The 23,449-nt window shown below is 38.8% G+C and overlaps 1 protein-coding gene across 4 annotated transcripts in view; it reads left to right on the top strand.

Annotated features, from left to right (window-relative positions):
* The window catches only part of SPIDR (scaffold protein involved in DNA repair), a 180,221-nt gene that overhangs the window by 56,372 nt on the left and 100,400 nt on the right, over window positions 1-23,449 (top strand). For all 4 annotated transcript variants that reach the window (XM_015855506.3, XM_015855509.3, XM_015855508.3 and 1 more), the window contains exon 8: window positions 11,271-11,490. In XM_015855506.3, coding sequence (XP_015710992.2) covers window positions 11,271-11,490 — 220 coding nt within the window. The remainder of the gene's footprint in view (window positions 1-11,270; window positions 11,491-23,449) is intronic.

Here is a 23,449-nt window from a genome sequence, read left to right as displayed (position 1 = left end):
GACTGTAGGCTACAAAATTTCAAGCATTTATTCTTTATTAAGCCCACTAATTGTTTCTGAGCACATATTCCATTTGTTTTTCAGAAAGTCCTCTGGTCTTAATTTGAAAACATGCGGATAAGGGAATCTATCACTTGCCTTGAGAGTTGTCCTTAATTCCACTCAGATTTTTTGTTTGTTTGTTTTCCAAATCTGGATTTGTCTGGCTTCAGTTCCCATCTTTTGTTTTTCATAAAGCAGTTCTCCATTGGATTCGAGAGCTCTTTAGAATGTGGCATTTTCCCTCTCTGACGCTTGCATAGCAAAATCATGCTGCTTCACAAATTTCATAAACTAAACAGAATGAGCTCTTTAAGGCTCTCTAGAGGTTTTTTACTTCAGTCTTCAAGTGATTTGCATGGCTCTTTACTGCATACTCTCTAACTTTTCACAGGGTCTTAGAAATGAGGGCAGCTACTCCTTATGTATCCTTTCAGTGTTAGTCTTGTCAAATCCATTGCTCGGCTTCTGTTCACTTCTCAGTCTCATGTGTGTTCAAGGCACTTAGGACTTGGGTCTGGTTTGGTTTTGGTCACAGGATGGTTGTCTGATGTGATTCCGTAACTTCTGCAGCTGATGATTTCTGAGATCAGGTCTCCATTCTCCAGTTACCATTCACTTCTTTTACCTAGACAAAGGAAAGTCATCGATGAAGCCATTTTAATAGTATTTACTCTCAAATCCTGCTGAAACTACTCGTTTGATTATGGTTTTTCACTGATAAAAAGCTCAAACTGTAACTCATAAAATTAGTTATCTGAAATATGTTTTGTATTCCACAAAGCAGTATCAGAGAAGAAGAAGTGTCATTAGTCAACTCTCTTCGGAACTGATATGTTGAAAATGATACAGGCCTTGTCTTAACATCATGTGTGTCATTACATGAACTTGTTTGGCTACTCACCAGTCTGCTAGACTTTAACTATTAGGCTGAAATATTCACAGAATCACAGAATTGTAGAGGATGAAATTGATCCGGAAACCACTGATTCCACCCTGTCAACCAAAACATCTGCCTCGGCTCGATTTTTTCTTTCAGAAATTGAGTTGGAATTTTATGAGGAAAGAAAGGCTATGGAAAAATATGTTGCTCTACTGTAAAGCACACTTTGAGAATTCTGGTGAGTTTGTCTTTGAAGTGATTTCATTTTGGCAGAATGTCTCATAAGACATTTCTGGGATGTGCCTTTTGCCATCATGGTGAAAAAACATAAGAATTTGGGCAAGTTGGAAATCTCTAGGACAAATTACCTCTTCATTTACTCTGCAAACATTTGCCAGAACTTAGAACTGAATTTCTTTAAGGTGCTGAATCTGCCATAATTTAGGAATTCCATTTTCAATTGCCAATATTTAGGAATTACCAATCCTCATTCCAAAGCACGAAGATAAAATTCACAATAAAAAAAGCTGTGATAATATTTGTGGGATTTTTTTTCCATCTAGACAAAAATTAAACTCTTCATAGTTTTGTTCTTAGTGTAGTCAGTTTGATGTCACCAGAATAAAATTGATGTTTGGTTTAGAAAATGTCCAACTGAATGGCTGAAATTTTAGTAGTGTAACTAGATAACCTTACAAGTGCTTCTATTCTGAAAGTGTGAAATATCAGTAAAGAAAAAGTATATCAATGTCATCTACTTATCTGAGTTTCTTCTTGGATTCATCTCCCTCTCTTTTGCGTGGTAATAATTCTAACCCAGACTGTTTCCAGGACTGCTTCTGATTTCAGCAACAGAAGTAGAGGGAACACCTTAGCAAATGACAAGCTCAAATGATTTACCAAAGAAATCTGAAGATTAATGTGGAGGATTGAAGTAACTGTAAGAGCCATCAAGTCATTCCGGGTAATCCATAGATGCCTAGAACAGAAGTTTATCATTAGGCAAAGAGGAGCAATTACAAATGAGATCAGTTTGAGGTCTTCCTTCCACTTGTGTCTTTAGGAAAACTGTTTCTGGAAGTGTGGGCCATCCTTCTCCCCCTGTTAAGCATTTCATGTTGTAGAATATTGTGCTTTTGTTTTGCTGTTATTTGGTTTTCCATTGTACTGATGTCCACGTGGCCCCCAAAAAACCTTTTGGCTGGCTTTAATTTTTTAAAATTCTTTTCTTTGTTCCTGTGACCCCTTTTGGTAAGTGTCCAATGTGGTTTGACTGCCTTTTGGTTACTGGGATGAGGCAGCGCCTCCAAGAAAAGTGCCTCGTTGCAGCATGCATTTCTGTATTCTCTGAAGTGTGTGGGGTAACTGTCCCACTTATGTCAGAATCGCTCTGTAGGACAAAAGAATCTGTGTTTTTCCCAGTTAGACAGTTTTGGAGTGTTATGCTTGGCAGCCTGTCTGTGTATTGGGTTGTTCAAGTGATGGTAGTTCTCTGAAACTGCAGACAGACATGGAAATGAAGATATCAAATGGAGAGGTGCGTATTGCAGGGGAAAGTATTTACTACTGATTGTGTTCTTCCTGATGGATAATTCCATTTTTGTAATCAACCTAATGCTGTCACTGGGGTCTGAAAGGAGAGAGCACAGAAGCTTGCCTGCACTGCATGGCAGTAGTTGGATGCTTATGTGACTTAAAACTAATAGACTGACATCAAGCTCTTCTCCACAAATCCAGAATTAGTTGTTCTTCATAAGGTACAAAAGGGAGACTGAACGATGTGCAGTCACTGTAAGTCTCTCATCAGTCGAACTGATGGTTGAAAAGTACTGTATACAAAGGCTTTTAGACTGTTTGCAAGCTTTTTTTCTCCCCCTCCCATGTTCTTTGCTGCTACTTCCCTGCAAAATTTCCTGTTTGGGCAAAGAGATCTGGACAGTTGAGAGAGGAAAATGAAACCCAACCCTTTTTCCTGTCAATATCTGCTGGTTATATGGGAACTGCATGATGCAGTAGAAAAAGTAGTACTCTTCTGAGTTATATTTGGAAGACTCTCCTGTCCGTAGAAGATACAGATGAGAAGCAAAGCAAACTTTCTTTGCAGAAAAGAATGCAGATTCTTTTCAAAAGTAACTTCTGAAAGCTAACTTCCTCTGCACTTTTTTTTTCTTGCAGTTACTGTTAAAGTACTTTTTTACTTAAAATGCAGCCATGAATTATTCAGTAAAGTTCATAACCTGGTGAGATAACTGGTATTCATTGGTCTCAGATGAAGATTTAGGATGAACCAGTGTGATTGAGTTAACAACTGAGCACATTAATTAAACTAAACTGATACCTAACCCAAACTGTAGGCATTTTTTTCTAAACTGCACCTTCCTTTCTGCTCCTCCTTATGGTGGGAAGTGATCTGGTGACTGAAGCAAGTGTAACATGTGAGCAGAGGACAGTGAAGCCTTGAAGCTGAGGACAGGACTTGGTGCATAGTAGTGTATTTTCAGGGCAGCTGAAAGGCTTACAAAAGAGGATGCGAAGAGTCACTCTCCCACCTTCCACTTTGGGTGACTGGTGAAAACAAGGATAGTCCTTAATATAGTTTCCTTTTACTATGCAAAATCCTAACAATACAAAAGCCTGAGCTTTCCAATTATTACTAATTCTTAGTTCTTGCTAAATTAATTAGTCTTGAGTTAATATAAATTAAAGAAATGGCAAGTAGCCAAATTTGTGGGTTTTTTTGGTTTTTCTTTTGCTAGCCAAATGCCTGAACATGTCATAGCATTGGGAGGGAAAAGTCAAGTATAAACTTGTCTTTTTCAAACAAGAATTCTCTGTGTTATTTGTGTTTTCTTATGAGAAACAATAATGGCATGCACAATCTCTAGCTTATTTATGCTGTTATAAAGAGTGCATAATGTTTATAGCAGGGCCAAATTCAGCAGCCTCTTTTGAATATAGATGTGGAAAGAATCCATCATGCATGCAAGACTTGGTGTGTTTTTGAGAAACATCTTTCAGAATGGCTTCAGAAGCAACCAGTCCAGAAAGAATAGCAATATGTATGGTTCAGAATAGCAACCAGATGGTTCTGTACAGGCCTTGAAGATGCTGGAATCTTAGTGCTGTTTCTTAGCTTTAAACATTGACTTTTGGATTTCAAGGGTCTGGTTGGTATATGCTGGATTGTTGACTTTGTTATGCCTACACCTACAGTCTTTTGCATGAGGCGGAACAAAGAGCAATAATGGGTGCCAAACAAAAGAATGTGTTTTTTTTCTTTTGGTGCCTTAATTTGACATTTTATACTTACAGTAATGAAAGTAGAACTTTGATCTGAACCAGAAAATGTAGGCTTGGCTATTCTTCCACTGCAAATAGTAAGTGCTCTCCCAAGAGGGTGTCTAATATCTCAGAATCAGGGAATGGCTAGCACTGGATCATTTACATTGGATCATCACCTTAAAGTTCATTTAGTTCCAGCCCGTTTCTTTGAGCAGGATTGCTACCCACTAGATCCAACCTGGCCTTGAACACCTCTCTTGAACACAAGGATGGGGAAGAGGTTTGTCTTTAGCATAGTCCCTTTAAAGGTAGAGTGCTTCTGTGATGGGGCTAGTGGTGCAGTTCCAGAACCTACATTAGACAATCAGAAGTTAAATGTTGTTGGGATCGAATAATACCTTTGAAAACAAAAAAACCCAAACAAACTGAGAGCTGAATATGGGAACTGGTGCTAGTTGACTTTTTTAAACAAGACATGAAGGAGTTTTCTTTATTTACTCTATATTTCCATAACATAGATCTGATCTGATCAAGCCATCACAACTAAACGCAAAAATTAAGTTTCATTCTTATATGAAAGACTGTTCACAGTGTGAATTGCACAAGATTCTTTGTTGTCTTTTTTTTAATTAAAAGTGGTATTTTATAAAAATATTCAGCTAGGATAAATAGAACACTGACCCGAATGTAGTGCCTAATGTTGTTCATACTTGTAAAGAACTTGCCATTTAACTTGAAGTATAGCTTAACTGTTTGGACACACATTTTAGAAATATCAGTTGTGTTGGGTTCAGTACGTATAACTGCAGTCAGAGATTATATAATTTGTGATTGGTAACTGAGAGTAACAGTTTTTTCTTAGAAGCATCTGTCTTAACAAGCAGATCTTAAAGTCTACCAACAGCTGTTAGTAGGGTTGGTTCTTCATGCTTATATTTGATAGTTTTCATCACTGGTGCTTTGACCTTTGTGAAAAATTATTTCTGCCTTATGTCCCGTTGTATTCAGACTGAAGATGGATGCGTCACATCCTCCTGTCTTGTGAGTGAGACGCATTCCCCAAACACTACAAAATTTCTAAATTCTCACGGAAGAATGGAAAATGCAGAAATTCAATAGTAAATACCACCCACTTTTGGCTTTCATGGATTTTCTTGATCTTGCTGGTGCTGCTTTTCTTTTTTTTTTTCTTTTTTTCCCCTCCCCTTTATTATTGTTGTTGTTGCTTCTGTGGAGACAGGTCCTCTTCTCCTTGTCTTCTAGAGAGGGGGAGTTTCTATTCAGACAGTGAAAGCAACACAAAGTGCCATGACTTCTGAGGAACGCCTGGTGTTGGAAGCTCTATCTTCTTCCTTTCTCTCTGAAGCATGGCAAGCTTGAGCTAACATGCACAGAGGCATGTTGTGTGTCCCAGCTAGCACATTCCAATCATGCAGAACACAGTAAATTGACCCCACCCCTGCTTTCTTCTCAGAACCTGAGAAGTATTATACATTCCAGTTTGTCTTTCCCAAGCATTCATCTTCATTCTGTTGATCTTTTATGGACCACTACCAGGGTGCTGTCACCTTACTATGAAAAGAACCTGTTTCTTATGAGGGCTTTCCATTCAGGAGCTATTTTTGAGAATTTGAACAGTAATGTTTTAGTAAAATTCACTTGAGCATGTTGATGGTCAATATCTGATGTATTTTTCCACATCAGTTTCATGGACCCTGTCTAGTGTCTCATCACTGTGTACCAAAAGCAACAAAATATGCAGTCCTCAAGTGGTCATAATGTTTTTTCTCTCACTGATAGCTACAGAATCATTGAAGCAAACTTCAGAGTTGTGTTTTGGGCACTGAAGCCATAATGTCTGAATGCAATTTTATTTTACTTCTATTTATTAAGACCATGCTCCTCAATTTTTTCCTTTCCTTCTCTCAGGAGTTCCCCTTGATTGTTAAGAGTGAAAACAGACTAGCTTTCTTCTTAATGTCCCCAGAAGCTGCCTTTTGGCATGGCCAATGTGTCCTTCATGTTCATTCAGTGTTGGAGTGGCTCCGCGGCTTAAATAAATGCATCTGTAAATCCACTTTGTTAGGTAAGAAAATTGTTGTGGGCCTTCACTCAGACTGGAGTCACGCTTGAGTTTTTAAAATGTTTGACGTCTGAAGGTCCACGATCTCCAAAGGAACAGAGAATCTTTCATTTTTAATCCTTCTGGAATTCAGGGGAATGTGGAACATCTGCCACGTGTTGTATTAAAACATGTTTTGTTGTCATGGTATATATTGAAGGGCAGCATCACTCTGTGTACTGAAATAAGAAACAAATGAAAGGAACTTACAGGGTTTGTTCATCTCCCAGATGTCTGAAATAACATGATGGACAAACTGAGCTACCTTGTGTTCAGGTTTCGTATTGGAGAGAGGTACCAATGTCCCAGAGGTCATCTGAAATTAAATAATTAACTAGAGACGTGAGAACAAACTTGCTAAATGGAGAAACCCAAAATTCAACTAGCTTAGAATCTTCTTTTTGGCAGTGGCAAGAGCTAGCAGAATGCCTAGGAAAAACAATTAATACTTCGTGATGTTTCTCACAGAGTATTCTCTTAACTTGCAAAGATCTCTGACTCAGGATCTTTCTGAACCAGAGATAGTAACTGCATTCTTAGTACTTCTGAATAACTTCTTTCTTCCTACCGAGAAGCTGCTATTGGTTGCAATTCTGAACCCATAATCAAAACATCTCCGTATTGTAAGCGCATATGAGGGCTGCTCTGAAAGCAGTGCCTCCTATTTTGTTACGTAAGCCCATGACATCAGAGGCAGATGGTGGTGGTATGGCAGTAGGGATTGAACCCTCCCACCAACAATTTTTAATGTTTTGTTGCCTTGTGAGAGATGGCAGCAGAGGGACAGTCTGACACTATGGTGTCTGATATGGTAGTGCATATGGAGATTTAGCTAACAGTAATAATGAGCTGCTGGTGTTGTTTGCCTGGTTTTGGATGCTTTCTTCGTCTGTCTCTGAGGGGTCTGAAGTTCATTCCATCTATGCATTCTGGAGGGGTCCTGTTGAATCTCCTTCTGCCAGGGATACTGACTGGCTTCTTGTCAGAACTTCTCATCTCTTGCCTGCAAGGTGAGAGGAGACTTTGTCGATAATTGAGAAGCTTCTTCAGAGCTACTTCCCTGCTTAAAAGGCTTGTTCTTCCCACCAGCCAGCTTGTCTTGCTGGTTTCACTAGGTCTGTACATTTGTGAGATCTGGAGGAATTAATTTGTTTCATCACAGTTCACCTAGCAGTGATTTCTGTCCAATGATTGATACTGATCATGGGGAAGCATTCTGCAGAGGGCTGATGTGACGTTTCAGGTGAAAGCTGACCCAGCTTATCATTGGAACTCGATTATTTTTTTCTCTTGTTGGTCACAGGAGGACTGAGGTACTTTTTGGATGACTAATTGCTAGCATGTTGTAGCATCTTTCTCTGAAGGTTCCTGGCCTTTATGCAAATTGTTAGCACTGAGGGAGTGTTACGAGCTCTGATGGCCATTTAGAGGAAGCAAGTTGTACTGGCTAAATGCACCTTCAAAGTCCATACTCAACCAGTTATATCAGTGTTTTTTTTCCTCTCTTCATGACGTCTCAAACTTTATGTTATCAGGGACTGACTTTACACTTTGTGCCCCTGGAATGAATAAACTCTCTTCATATTCATGGGTCCAGATGCTTCAAATGACCCTTAAGTCTGTATCAGTGGATGTCTTCTAACTTTTCCACTGACTGCATGGAGACTGCTGCAAGGTGCTGCTGGGAAGGCGTCTGACACCAAAGATGGACTTTGTTAAGCAGTCCTCAAATTGCTGCTTGAAAGAAGGATTTTTAAATGCATCCAGATAAGTGTGTACTCACTCTTTGTGAACGTGCACAGTGACTTGTCTTTTAATGGGAGAAGAAAGGTTACCTTCATGTGAGTAAAGCAAAGGTTTTGAAATGAGTATTCCATAGGTACTTGCAGTTCTTATTCCTTCTCTGGGTCCTGAAGGAGCTGCTCAAGGACAGTCCAACATGGACATTATAGGGAATGAGAAGGAACTGGATGCCATTTGTAAATACACAGCCTCGAGATTTAGTCAGACTCAATTAATCCAGCCTGGTTGGTCTGTCATTAGAAAGAACATGTAGCTATTGTCCTTCCATCCCTTCATGCTCTCCCCTTTACTTTGTTCATCTCTTCTTTCTGCAGTATCCGCTCTTGTGCTTCAGTGACTTTACTGCTAGCAGGATTAGCTCACTGATTTTTGGAAAAAGTAACAGTGAAGAAGGAAATCCATGTGCTGTAGGCAACAGAGTAAGGCATGAAGAAATATGCAGTGTAGGGACGGGCAGGACTGCACCACATTTACTGCTCAAAGTTTTTAATATTGGATATTGCCATGAAAACTGTGCATCTGCAGGTTTCAATTTCTTAGACTGTAATTGTTTTATGAGTGAAATGAAGTGAATGAGGTCTTTATCGAGTGAGAACTTCTGTGAAGTATCCATGGGTGTGAAAGGACACTGCAAAACCTTAAGGTAAGGTTTTCACACAAGCGAACAGACAAGTAAATTCCTCTAGCAGCTGTAGAAATTGCAGCGATCCAGCCCATCTCCTCACCCACAAATTCTCCCTTCAGTGTGCAGCCACACTTTTGATTTATTTTAGATTGGCATAACAAAGCAGGATACAAATGAGTTAAGAATAAAGCTACATTCTGAACTTTGATGTTTCATCACATGCCAGGAATTCAAAATGCTTTGCTATGTTGTTCAAGAAAGCATTCTATCATCAGCAGTAATAATAATTTGAGCAATTAAATTAAGCTATCGCTGTGCATCTGAATAAACAAATAGATTGTGGTTCTGTAGAATGTGCACGTGTGCCAAGTTTGAGACTCAGATTGTTGTTAAAGTTGTGTTGCTTTTAATGCAGAGGCATTCTGTTTCATTTAGTATCAGCTTCTAGTGTTAGGGCCAACTTTGACTTGCAAGAGATGCCTGTGTCTTAGTAGGGCTTTATCTCCAAGATCCTTTATGGGGTTTTCATCTAGATGAAGGTTTTGATGTACATAGCATTTTTAACAGTCTGCTAGTCTGGGATATTTTGAAGAACAGTATTAAGTTGTCATTCTGTTTAACACTGATTTCTTCAAGCTGATTTATTAGCTGACTAACATTACATTTATATTGTTGGCCAGTAAGAATTTTCATGAAATTTTGCACATGAGAAATGGATTGTTAAGGAGTGATGAAAAGTTGTAGGTTGTTTTTATGTATATATTTTTAAGACTGCTGGTGTGCTTGGTCATTGAAGTTGACTTTTTTGTCATTTGTTTTTAAAGTGGGTGAAAATTCAGACTGTGGAGACTGAGTGGAGGTAAATGTTCACTAACTTTGCTTACTTGGGAGGCTGAAATTTTTGTGGTCGGGACAATTTGTTTATGCGTGCCAGATGACTTGGGGTTGACAGAGGACTACAATTGGAGCTAGTCAGGCAAAGTGCAATTCAAGTGTGAATATTCTAAATCTTTGTCTTTAGGGACAGAAAACTAGTTCACGCTCACACTGAGCAGAAGTATGCACTTAAGCAGACCTTAGCCAGCAGAGTGTTTGGAAGGACAGTGCAGTGTTACAGCTTTCCCTAAGAAGGTGACAGTGTTGAGGATTGATAGTGGTAGCATCCATCTCTTCATCAGCCGATTTCAAAGAACATGGCAAAAAAGAACTGGCAGAAAGCATCGGTTCTCATACTCCTGCTTTGCAGCTCTGAAGAAGGAGGTCAAGCTGTAATGATTTGGACAGAAATGTCTCACATATATTGCATGGGGGAATTCCTGGAGGAACCTTTTATCCTGCTGGAAAATACCAGTTCATGAGAAACAATGCTTTGCAGAAACATGTTGCGTGTGATGAAAAATTGGTTTAAAGAAAAGTGGTTTTGAGAAAACTTTGGTTTTATATTTCAAAATGATTTTATTTCGGCTCTAGCATAAAATGTAATAAAGACATGGGAATATAAAATGGGCAAAAAAATACATATATATTTTATAGGATTGAACACATTAAATAAACCTAAAAGGATTTAGAACCCAGTTTCTTTGTTCTGGGGTTTCCTAAAGGGTTGGGTCATTAGTTTGTTCTGAAGTTTCTCATAAACTTAAACTAAAATATTTTGACTTATTTTCAAAGGAAAGGCATTCACAATTGTGAAATGGGCCTTGAAATAAACAAGCAAATAACTAGTACAGCTCTGTTGTTAAGTTCCAGTACCACGTTCACAGTTCCACCCCTGCTTCTGCTTTGCTGTGGGAAGATGATAATTTATATCAGCTGTTTTTCTCGGTATATTGTTTTTTTTGTTGTTGTTGTTGTTTGTTTTTTTTAATGCAACTTGTGAATCAAAATGAGTAGCATTGGGATACTGCAGCTCCTGTTCTATAGCATCATGCCTTTCCCCACTAATGATAGCAGTGTTTAGCAGATGGATAACAATATCAGTGATCAGAGTGCAAACTGGAGTGGAGTTAGGTGAGAAAGAGAATAAATCTTACATGAAAGGAACTGACCCAGGTCTGTCTGAGTAGATCTGTGCAGATTGCAAAGGGAGCTAGAAGTAATTTTTTACATAGGCAGAAGTGCATAGAATAAAACTATAGGAATGCTGATATATGTTCATGTTGCTTCTCTCCTGTTTGCAGACTAATAAAATGGATAACCAGTTTTGCAATTGCTGCTTTTAGTGTATAAAACCTAGTCAGTGTTTTTCCACATTCTCTGAATGTGGAACACTGCTTTTAGATTTTTGTACCTAATGGGTGCTGACTTAGACTGGGGGGCAAATACCTCCTCACCTTTAATATGGTGTGAATGCTTAAAACTTCGTTTAGGTGTATTGTGCTCGTATGTGGCTTTTTTACAGATCAGAAAGAAAAGGAGAGAGCAGAACAGGCATCTTCGTTGTGCCAGTATTTTTATCCGTATCCAAATGTTGCATTCTCTTTTATTATTATTATTATTATTATTTTAATTTGCAGATAAATGTGGTGTTTTAATTGTGAAGATCTTAGAAATGTTTGAGGAGTGTACGATACAAGTTGCCATCTGCCAGCAGCTGGAAGAGTCTCCTGCTATCATTTCATCCGGAGACCTTGTCACCAGCCCAAGAGAACCAATACTCAAAGTCCTTTTTGCAAGAGAGACGGCAGCTCACCTGAAGAGTAGGCCACAGGATGTCATCCACATCTATCCCCCATGGTAAGTAGAGAGAGAACTGGTCAGGCTTGCTGTAGTACTGCAGAATATAGGGTGCTGAAGGTACTGTGCTGCTGTAGAAAAGAGCTTGGAGGATGCGGAACAGAGCTTTTTTGTAATTGCTCATCTGTCTCTGCCAGCCTGAGAGACTTTGACAGATACCTTAAAGATAGCTGAGATAACAACTGAATGTGTAATTTAATGCTTCTAGTGTTGCTCGGGGCTTCAGTTTGACTTTCACTTAATATTTTTGTGTTTTGGGTGATAGAAAGGCATGAGCAATGTCTTATCAATGATAAGGCCAATAAAGCACATGCTTTCTTGTTGCAAAGTAGTTCAGGAATGCTCATCTGTTGCTGGTAACGTAGGCTAATGTTTCAGTGGACAAGTTTGTATTAACTGTATAGCACTCAGCAAAGACAGTGCCAGCTCAAAATAGGGAAAAAATAAATGATGAGAGATTAATGCTGTTTTCTTATGGAATCAGTAAACACCTTGATGGTTTCACATTGCTGCTGCTGTCAGTGTCTTCAGTTCTCCAAATCTCTCTTCAATGCAGCTGGTTACCCTTTTTCCAGAACTCTAAAATGTTTGTTCTATCTTGTGACTTTCCAAACAGGGTTAGTTTCCTGTTTTTTAAGTGGGTAGCGTAGGGTGGTGAGATTTCTGGTAAAGTAACTCGTTGTTGGCACCTGTAGGTGGGAAGGTCTGAACGTTTAATGAAAAAAAGATCAGTAAAACTTGGAAGTGGGGATATTACTCTTCTCTCTCTCACACAAATTATTAAATAGGAGGTACTTTTCTTACTGTTCATCATTCGCTATCTGAAGGTTTTTTGTTTTTTTCTCCAAAATACTTTTTCCTATTTTGCAAAGGCCCGTATCTATGTTTTTAAGGTCTTTATTGATAGCTGCGAATCTTTTCTGGATTCCCTAACCTGTAATTTCTCACTTCTCTTGTTGAAAGAGATCCAAAAATTAAAGGAATATATATAATCTGGAATTCATTGTGACTTCAGATGCAATTACTGAGATGTGGGATGTGAATAGGTAGAAGGCAAGGGAATGCGGTTGAATAGAAATGAAATCCTACTCTGATGTGAAATGGCACTCTTTTTTATTTATTTTTAGTTCCAGTCCTCAAGGTGCTGTTGTTTGGGCTCATTTCCATTTTCTTTGGAGCTTCATTACATGCTTTTAACTTGTTCTTGTTTTCTCCTGCTTTCTTATTTCTTATTACGTCTCCCCTACTAATTTCTACCTTAGTTACATCTTTCTCTTCATATTGTTTCTATACCACAAGACACTGCCACAAAGGCTGAATCTTACTGTAGAGATCTTGGACCTAACAAAGAATTTATTACCAGCAAACTATTTCAGTTAGGATATGGCTAAAAATATTTTTTCTTTTACTTATCAGTTGCTATTGGTAAACTTGCCCTGTTTAAGTCTTGAACTGGTCGGGGTTATTCCTTGTGTACTTGTGGGAGGCGCAATATTTTGCATTGACAAAATCCTTTACAGGCAACGAGCAACTATAATTGTATGAGTGCAGTATTCTCATCTGTTTGAAAAATGTTCTTAGGTTCTGTGGACATAAAAACTCATTCCTGTATATATGTAAAATGAGATTTCGTGGGAAAACTTCATTGCTATACCGATTCTTGGTGTGTTGTTCTGTTTGTTTGTTGGTTTTCTTAGTAGGATGTGCTTTTAACATAAGCCAAGGGTTATTTCGTAAAATGAGAATGTTTTGGCATGGGGCACATCTGAATCTCCAGAGTTGCTTTCTGGGCTCTGAAGGCACTTTTTTACTAATCAAATAGGGTCAAAATTCTATGATACCTCATCTTTAGTCCTGTTTTCTATTGTTTAGGCATTATCTGAATGTCAGTTGCCTCTGTTCACTCGAAGAGAATTGAAAATAATTTGGGCTGGATATCATTAAACTAAACCTACTGGCAGGAGATGTGGGGATGTTTTTGTTTTAGATTATAATTTGGCACTTTTAGTTTACATTACTGGGAAACTGGACTTGTACACACAGTGGAAGTTTCATCTATTGCATTTCCAAGTTTCTCTTCTGTTGAACTCTTGAGAGCTCTTAACGCTGAAACGTAGTTTCTATTACTTTGTATTGAATTTGTACTTCCATTGCCAAAACCAAATACTGTTTCATAACGTGCTCTTCTGTCTGGAGTATAGGATTCTGAGGTATTTTCAATCTTATACATGAGTCTTGTGTTGTTACAAGTATGTACATTTGTGCTTTCAGATTATATTCTTGAGTAAGGTAGGAGATGCATGGGCTGCTGGTTCTGATATGCGGCTGTGTTTTTGAGTGAAGCTTGAATGCATCATTTTAGAGCCTTTTCAGTATTAGACTTTGCTTTTTTAATTACATTTGCTGGGAACTTAGTGCACAGCTTGGTATGGGAGATGTCTCGGACAGGAGACTTACATAAGTCCTTTGGGAGGTGGTGTTTACATATTTGTTGATATGTTTGTTGGTATTTGTTTGCATACAGAACCTCATAATACTTAAGCACCAGAATGCAAGCCAAATGATTTAAAAACTAAAACACTGGCAGATAGCCAGCTGTAAGTATTTTATCAACTTGGACATTCCTCATGAGATTGGCCCGACTGACTTTGGGGGGGATTTATTTAAGAATTTGTAGGATTGAGCCTGGATTTCTCTATATCTGAACATGGATTTGTTCAGACCAAATGCCTAGTATCTTAGGACACATAATACACTGGTCACTTGCTATAGGGAAAACTCTGTTAAGCTGATTAACATTTTAAAACCAGTGTGTCTGGTGGAACAAAGAACTCAGCTACCTGTCCTCTGAGCTGTCTGATGTGATCCTGCTCTCATTTGAGGCTGTACTGAGATATTATTTTCAATGCTGCATTTAAGTAAAGCTTATTAACTTGGGTGCATCACGTGAAAGCGATTGTGGCTGTAGGTGGTTTGTGCCTTGCGAGCCAGGAACACAACAGACAAGAAGTCAACCCTGCCTATGCAGGTTTGCTATTGATTGTCATTACAGTGCCTGAGCAACTTCTTGAGTTAAGAATTCGAGAGATACCTCATCATTTTTACAAACTTATTCTGAATTGTTAAGTGCTTCCTCTTTGTGCTCTTTTCTTATATTGTCTGCAAACACTGACTGTTAAGAACTGCGGAAGACAAGATTCATGGCTGGATAGCTGAAATTGTCTATAAAAATTTCTGTTTAAAAACAATTTATTTTAGGAACTCAATGTGGGAAGTATATAAAATGCTTAATTTGGTGATTTCAAGTAACTTGAAAGTTATACTTCAGTTTCCCTTAACCTGTGAAACCATGGGGATTTGTAATTACTCAGCTTGTAAAGTGTTTCAGTGCCTGGTGAAACTGTTTAGTGCAAACTTGTCATTTCTTCTTGCGTTACACTGGAACCAGGATCTGCTCAATGAAAGAGCTTTTAAAGAATTCAAATTATTGCTCATTTACTGCTAAGAAGTGCTCAGACAAAACATCGCTACAGATTAGCTGATGTAAAGTCATGAAACCTATGATGAAAGTTCTTCAAGGTGGACCATGGATATAAATAACGTCCAAGCAAGCTCTGAACAAGTTTATGTAAAGAACCAATCTAGCTTTGTGATCTTAAGCATTCTACTGCTTTAATATTATCCTGGGTATGTTGTAGGCTGTTTCATTGGCTTAACAGCAAGGCTTAACATAAATGGATATGTCTCTGTGTTTGTAGCATTATCTTAATACAGTGTCTTACCTTCTGCACGATCTTAACTTAGTCTTGATGAGCAGTAAGAGTGAGCTAAATTGCAGAGAACTAAAATAGGTATTTTCAACCAGTGTAACTGGTGTTAAGAAGTGTTTCCCCTCCATTTGATGAAGATACAGACTTTTTATCACTGCTGCTCTCACTGGTCAATGGAAGCATTTAAGAATGCTGTTAGAGAATAACTCACTACCACAGAAACATGTGGAAGTAAGGTCGTGGACTTGTATGTTAGAGAAATGACCAACTGCAGTTCTACAAGAAGTCTATATCCTTTCCTTGTTCCACACAATAAATAATGTAAATATGTGTTAGACATATAGAAATAACATCTTCTGCATAAACTCAGTTTCCCTACTTGCTCCCCACGGAGGCAGCTTCTTTGAATGCTTGATTGATCATTTAGACAAAATTGATGTACGTTCAATGTCTTCTTTTGAAATCTAAGCATGTATGAATATATATCTGCATACGCAAACACTTATAAATATTCAAGCAGATGAAAAAGAGAGGAAAAGATCAAGAGTTGTATCCCTCCCATCAGAAAGATGTTAGCTCTGTCTCTACATTCTTTCTTTGAAGATGTTACAATAGCAGAGAATCCTGATAAGCGGCACAAGGCTCACTCAGAAGATAAAATTCTACAAAACTGCAGTGTTGTAAAGCCAGTGTGGGCACTATGTCTAAAGTACACTGGGGAATGGCCTTCGAGCCAAAGATCATATCATGTCATCTGCCCAGAAATGCTTTTCAGAGATGCTGCAATTGTGAAAATTGAAGCTCCTTTCAGAAGCTGAGACAGCTGCAGGTTTCTTGCAAGTGTTCCTATTTTTTGTTAGGATATAATTGATTTCTAGGGGATTCCTAGGGGAGAACAGTTTGTGTGTGCCATTTCTCTGATTTGCCACAACCACCTGAAGCAACATACCTGGCATTTCAGATGTGGGCTATGTATAATAAACATAAGAACATGATCGGTCCTTTACATGAGATGGAATTATATATTTTTGTAGTTATTCTATACAAGTATTAGATGAATGTCATACCTCAAAGATTAGTACCCTAAAAAACAGAAATGAAAGTAATTGTTCTCTGAAAGGGGATTGTTGTGGAGAAAAGCATGGAAACATGTTCTTTCTGGATTACTAGTTGATGGTATCTTGACATGCTGAGAAAAGGGGACTTTACATTGTACTGTACCAATGTTGTGCCAGGATTGTTTGTTTGTTCTGATATATTTATTTGCTTTCAGCTAAACTGGGGGGGTTCAGAAGCGAGAGATGTGTTTATGGAGCAGCAGCTTTACAGCTTGGTTTTTAGATCAAGGTTGAAATGCATTCTTATCAGCAGGAAAGCCTCCAGCAGGGGTAAAATATGTAGCTTTGTCAAGATGGATGTCCTTATTGTGTATACACAGACAGTTGTTATGCTTCTAGGCTCTGGAGTGCTATGAAGGCTGGTTACCCTTCTGCCCTCACAGCCCTGGCTGAAACTTGCCTAGTACCTTGTTCCTGAGTAGTCACACTCCAGAGGGAGCTGCCACCAGAATGACTGACTTCACAGTGGGCCATTGCAGTTGGAAGAATAAAGGAGAGGTATAGAAGAAAGGCACTAAATAGCTCATGCTAGGGGATTAGTTTTCTGCAGTTCTGTCAGATACTAGGTACTGTCCAGTATTAATCCTCCCAAAATGATTGTTATGTCCAGCTAATGGGAAAAATCTGAAGTACCACATCGTGATGGTTGTATGTCAGGAAATTAGCATTCATTTGAGAGCACGTTCTTTGGGAACAGAAGAGAAAAGAGGGGTTTTAAATATCGATTCCTCAGAGTCTGTGATGCTGTTTAAGTTTAAATTTTCAAGATACTGGGGGAAAAAAGATCAGTAAGAATGAAAATGTCCTATCCTAATAATCACTGAATATTGTTGTCTTTAAAAATCCAATAATGTAGTTGAAATTTTCCAGCTTTTATGAGTGAGGAAATTCCAAGCATTTTGTAGTGACAGATACTGTTAGTGGGTAGTTGTCCACTGACGTCAAAAACAGAGGATGGTGAACAGCTTTGTTCATGTCAACAAAAAATGTACGGTCTTGGATAAACTCTGTGTTAGCAACCGAGCTATCAATGATATACGAGCAGCTTCACATGAGTTCCCATGTGCATTCACTCCAGTGCTGGATTCCAGATCTCGTTTAATGAGCAACTGATGGAGCCAAGACCTGGCACAGCACAAAATTCTGCAGTCTGCTTTATCCAGTCATGAAGGAAAAACAAACTAAGTTCAGATGAACGAGTTCAGAATTAATGCAGGGTTATTAAAAAGTTGCGATTGTATTCCTCTGCTAATGTTTATGACTAACACATTTGGGACATGTAAAACAATACTTAATTTGTAAAAAGCCCGTGTGCCAAAATTCCTGCAGTACTTTAACCACTAAAGAGCAAGTTCTGCCTGTGTGAATGGGTTTGTTTAAATGTTTATCGATGATCAGCTAATCTTTGTAAAACTTTACAGTTTGAAAAATGGAGTTTCCTCTTGTTGAATTGCCATCCAGCAGCGCTGTGTGACTACAATGCATTTCCATAGTTCTGCTGTGGAGAAGCAGTTTAAAAAGACCAATGCTTAACTCTGAAAAGGTGTGATGCGCTACTGTATTGTCAGGTATGTAGTTAGGATAAATGTTTTTAGGTGCAGTTCTGTTGAGCTTTGAATGTGCTGGATATCGCATATCACAGTGAGTTCTCAACACCAAATATTCTTGTGCCTTGTGCAATTCTGTATGGATATTGAGGTGGATGAGGTCTGAGTTTCCTGAACTGTCATGGCTGGTGATTCCATTTGACACAAAGGTGTGCTGCGTCACAGAATCGCAGGGGTAGGAAGGGATCTCCAGAGATCATCGAGTCCAACCCCCCTGCCAAAGCAGGCTCCCTACACCATGTCACACAGGTAGGCGTCCAGGCGGGTCTTGAATATCTCCAGAGAAGGAGACTCCACAACCCCCCTGGGCAGCCTGTTTGGGGTGGAATTTGCTGTTAGTTTTACTAGACAGATACGTTTCACTATAGTAAATGATCATGGAAAAAATACCCCTGCTTTTGTATTGTATTAGTGGTAGCAACAACACTTGCCTTTGTTATATAGACAATTCAACTGTGAAACAATTAGTATAGCCTTTTATGTGTTTGTCAGAGCTTCCTACTAGTCTTCTGATTCAACAGTAACCATGCAATTTGCAATATGTTACTCCTCCCTCAGCCATAGACTCTTTTGACAGCTTCCTGAGATGTCTTGAAAAGTATTCCTCTTGTTACTGTGCCAGCACAGCTCTCTGGCAGGCCAAATATCTCCCAGCAGAAGTATCAGAGACAGTATCCAGGACACTAGAAGTGGTGTATAACCATTAATTTTACCTTTGAGGGATTCACTGTGTATTTTGAAAGCCAGATCACTGGTGTGGCTCAAAAAAAAAAAAACAACAACCAACACCCAAAAAAGCCAATACTTGACAATATGTCACAGGTTTCTGTTTTTTGCTTTAACCTCTCGAAGACTCCAGAAATGGTACCTGTCATCTTTCTCTCTTTCTTAAAGGAGTTAAGAAGCCTATTGAACATTTATGTGGATGTTTCTAGTCTTGATTGTTCCTTATCTCCCCCTTTCTTAAGATTTGTCTTTTTATTTCTTTATAAATAGCATGTATTTGTTGTGGAGCAAATCATGGTGCTGGGCTTGGTGCTGGCCTATCCATTGATTTCCTTGGGAGATCAGTGTCTAGAGTCATGGTCTCTGGCTGGCATAAGGGAGAGGACTGTGTCTCCACCTTTAAGCTGCTGCTGTTCACAACACACAGGTTAGTGCAAATCCAAGTCTGTCCACATCTTGATCATAACTTTAAACTACTCCTGCCCTTCTGCCCCACTTCCCCACCAAACAAACAAACAAAAAACACCAAAACCTGGCCGAATATCTGCCAGAATGCTGCATGCTACAGCAAAATGAAAACACTCGGATGTTTAGCACCTTAGATTCAGCATGTAACCATAGAATTAATTGATTGTGTTGTAATTTTTCTTCCCCAGATGGCAGACGGTGTTTGCCCTGTATGTTCCATTTCTTGGAGTTGAGGTTCATTTTTGAGAAACCTGGGCAGTGCAATTAAATGAGACTTGTGCTCATGGATGTGTCGTAGCAATTACTGCTTGTCTTCTGATTCTCCTAGCTTGTCATAAATATCAATTTAATAGGGCTGGTGCTATTTTGCGTGTTATGAATATAGAGACTGAGTAAGTGATGGATTTTATTGATATGAGTTGTTGCTGGAACTTAAAGCTTTTGTAGCTATAAAGGAGCCCAGATTTACAACATATCAGCATTTATCTGCATAACAGTTATTCTTGAAACTAATTGAAAAACTCTTATAGAGAATAGGATACTTTTTTTTACCACCTTCCCAAGCATTCCTTACCTTCTGTCTCTCACACAAAAATAAACAGGCTATCTTTGTCTTTTGCAGCCTGTTTTTGCTGACACTCATTGCTTACAGTTTTGAGAAGCTGCTTGTGTGGTGGTCATTTGATCTAGCTGGGAGATATTTGACTCCAATTCACCTTCCTGCCTTACTGTATAGCAGGGAGACATTTGTGAGCTATACTCCAAATTAAACCTCTTTTGAAAACAAACATCAACGTATCACATGAACAACTTCCACTACAGTGGAAAACAGTCCACTGAAGCCTTGAGAATTGGCTTTGGTTGCTGATCACGTCAGATATGGATATAATTTCCTATTTCCTGATTTTTTGTGAGGACCTTCATGTAAGAATAAAATCACATAGGGTTTTTTAGTTATGCTGAAATTTCCCTTAGCACCAATTTAAGTCACAGGAAAAGAAATTATTTTCACAGCTGAAATATAGATAAGGGTTTTTTTGTTTTGCTTTTTTATGGGGGGTGAGGGAGGAGGGAACACATGAGAGAATTTTATTAATTTCTTAGACTACATGTTAAAGTATTCTCTTTCTGAGCTTTACCACGACTGTGACTGGGGATCTTCCTTTTGGGTAAACCATACATGTTTAGGATTGCCTTCATGGAAGAGGACTGAGTTTTGGAAATGTGTGTAGCTCTTACCTGAAAAGCCTCCTCCCGACTCTTTAGATGTAACTTTCAGTACCGATTTTCTAAATTCATGTGGGTATTGATTGCAGTGTTGAATTATTTTTTAAAGTAAGAGTAAACCTGCTGTGTTCCAGTCTGTGCCCATTGCCTGCTGTCCTGCCACTGGGCACCACTGGAAAGAGCCTGGCTTTTTCCTTTTTGTACCCTGGCAAAGACAATGTTTTCTTCCAAAATAAGTTATATGTGGTTTGTTATTGCTCTTGACTGAAAATGGGTGTGATCATAAACGAATATGGTAAGGCTGTAGCCTGGAATGAGAGATCCTTGGTCTGGGCTTAGAGAAACATAGTACTGTCCTGCCTGTAACTTCTGCTTTGGCTTGCTTTAGCTTCCAAAGCTATTTCGGAAGTTACATAAGGAGTCACACTGGTGAAGCATTCAGCACTGTGCTTGTTGTACTACTTGGTAAAGAATGTTTTCACTTGAATATGTTTGCCTTTTTTTTGCTGAGTTAGTTGTCCCACAGTTTTTCTGGGGGGGACTGTACTGGAAACTGTACCAAGTAAATCATTTCTATTGAAAATGATTGATGGGGGGGGGAGGGGTTGGAACTTGATTATCCGTGAAGTCCCTTCCAACCCAAGCAGTTCTGTGTGCCTTTGATTCTATGGAAATAAAACCTGATAGTATATCCTAACTTAGGGCTTTTAAGCACCATGGTCCTTCAGTGGTACTGGAGACCTAGTTTGCACAGGTGTTTAAGTGTGGTGCATGTCAGGACTGAGCCTCAAAGGATAGGACTATTTCAGATAACATTAAAATTACATGAAGATACAGTTGTCTCTGAGAAATCTCTGCCCACATGAATGTTCTGATGAAGGTCAGTGGGGGGCAAAACACTTAAAAGTATATCAAGTCTTCCAAATCCAGTGAAAGACTGAGCTTGGTCCTTACTGTTGCTTCAGTGATGCCTTTGGCTACATGGATGTTCTTGGTGCATTGTGATGGCAGGTGCCTTGGAGCTCAGGATGGCATGCCTGTGGCTGGCGTAGCTTGCCTGTGTTCTTCCCACTTGGGGCTCAAGGTGGCAATGTTGTCAGCACAAGGCCAGGTAAAACCACCCCGCCTCATACTTGATTGACTCACCTCTTAAATATCGCTTCAGTCCAGAACTTTTTGTAAAATCAAAGCTGCGTGTTTGTGAAGCTGTGGTTTGCAGGAGAGATTTGTCATGTTTGTGTGGCATTGCATTTGTATTCCTTTTAATAACCACGTGTGTTATCTGTTTTGAAGGTGGTACCGAGCATTAAGACAAGTCACCACACTGCTGACACTATTTTCTTCACCATCCTCCCTGTGTAATGAAGAAGGCCATGTGCCATTGAGTGTTAACACCTACTTTCCTGAAGGTTTTTTCCTGCTAGTTGTCATTGGCACGGCCTTTACAGTGAGCAAAAGCAATCTCCTCAACTCAACTTGCATTTGTGCAAAACACTTGCAAAGGGTTCAGAAATGCTCTGGAACTTTGTCTTCTCCCTCCCCCACGGTGTTTACAAAGTTCTGCCTTGAAGCAAGCTTGCCAGAGGAGAAACTGAGAACTTTCCTGCATGCCATGGGTTTTTGTTCACAGCTACCTCCTGGCTATGGCATACTTTTAGCTTGATGAAAGCCCAACAGGCCTTTCCTGAGATTGTTTTTCTTTTTAACTACTTCAGTCGATCCTTTCCAAGACTTTTGTGCCTTATGATTTTTGACATTTTTTTTTTCTCTAAAACTAATTTTCCATCCTCAAGGGAAGGCGCACAAGTTTTTGGTTTGTTATTCTATACCATTCCTTTTGACTCTCTTATCTTGATTTTGCTGTGGTAAATCCATCCTTGATTTGAAACGATCAGGGAGCTATTAGGCATATTTAATTACTGGGTTCACCTCTCATTCTGTGTTCCTTACTGAAACTCTGACAAGATCTAATAGATTTCATCCATTTAGGAGGTCAAATGGAGGGAAAAAAAAGAAAAAAAAATTCTTGACATACTTTACAGTAAACAGAGAGCAAATAAGATAGTATTACCTTTTAATCCCACACCCTCCTACTTCTTAGAATCATACTTACATTTGTTTACAAAAGAAATGAGTTTTTGGTTGAACTTATCGAGTTGCTTACCATATTTCATGAGGAAGGCAGAGTGTGTGCATCTAACTTTGTACGGTTTCTAAGTTAAAATAAATGTATAGTTCTATCCCCATTCTCCAAGTCTATCTCTTGGCAGTACTACCCCCTGCATTAACTGTATGCTGAAGGCTTCTGTCTGTTTCAGTTTCTCTGAAAGACTAATTGCTTGATAGCTAAATCAGTTTCTGTGTGGATACTTTGCCTACTGCAAATAGTCCTACAGTTGTCCAGGTGAATCCTCAGTGATGATTCTTTAATGTTAAGGAGTGAAGACTGGCTTTCAAAAAACAGCTGGGTTTCTGGAAAATTTGTCAGGCAGAAAGTGCAGTATTGTTCTTCTCCAATTCAGATGGCAAGAGATTGGAAGCTTTCTTTTGAGAAATCCTTTTTTTTTTTCTGAGATGTGTGGGAGACTTCCTTTACAAAATTCCAACTGGAAAAATCCACCCCCAAGTCCAAACAGGGAACTATTTAAGATATGGTGGATTATTACCACAGTATTAACTTCTGGTGATTATTTTTTTCTGTAGTAATTGCAGTATCGCTTTACTTATTGCTTTAAGAACAGAGTGAATGTGAAGGAGTACCTTATCTTTGCACTGTTAGGCTTTGTTAAACACGAAGTATAAAGAAGTGGAAATAAACACATGGTGAATTTTTGTTTTCTCTTTCCAAACCAAAGGGAAAGAAGAGACATCTCTGTGATTTCTGAGTACCATTATCAAGCTCTTATAGCTATTAGAAGCCTGAGACTGTAAACATCTTAGTAGCCGTGTCATTATATCAATAAAACTAACATCAAAATAATTCCCCAAATTTATATACAGATGGTTCCATTTTACATTACAGAGGAAGTTTTCAGAAGTCCAT

The sequence above is a fragment of the Coturnix japonica genome, chromosome 2 (genome assembly GCF_054131305.1).
Source record: "Coturnix japonica strain WE chromosome 2, WE-NBRP24, whole genome shotgun sequence".
Taxonomy (NCBI): domain Eukaryota; kingdom Metazoa; phylum Chordata; class Aves; order Galliformes; family Phasianidae; genus Coturnix; species Coturnix japonica.
Note: the sequence above shows the minus strand (reverse complement) of the source record. Positions and strands in the feature narration are given on the sequence as shown.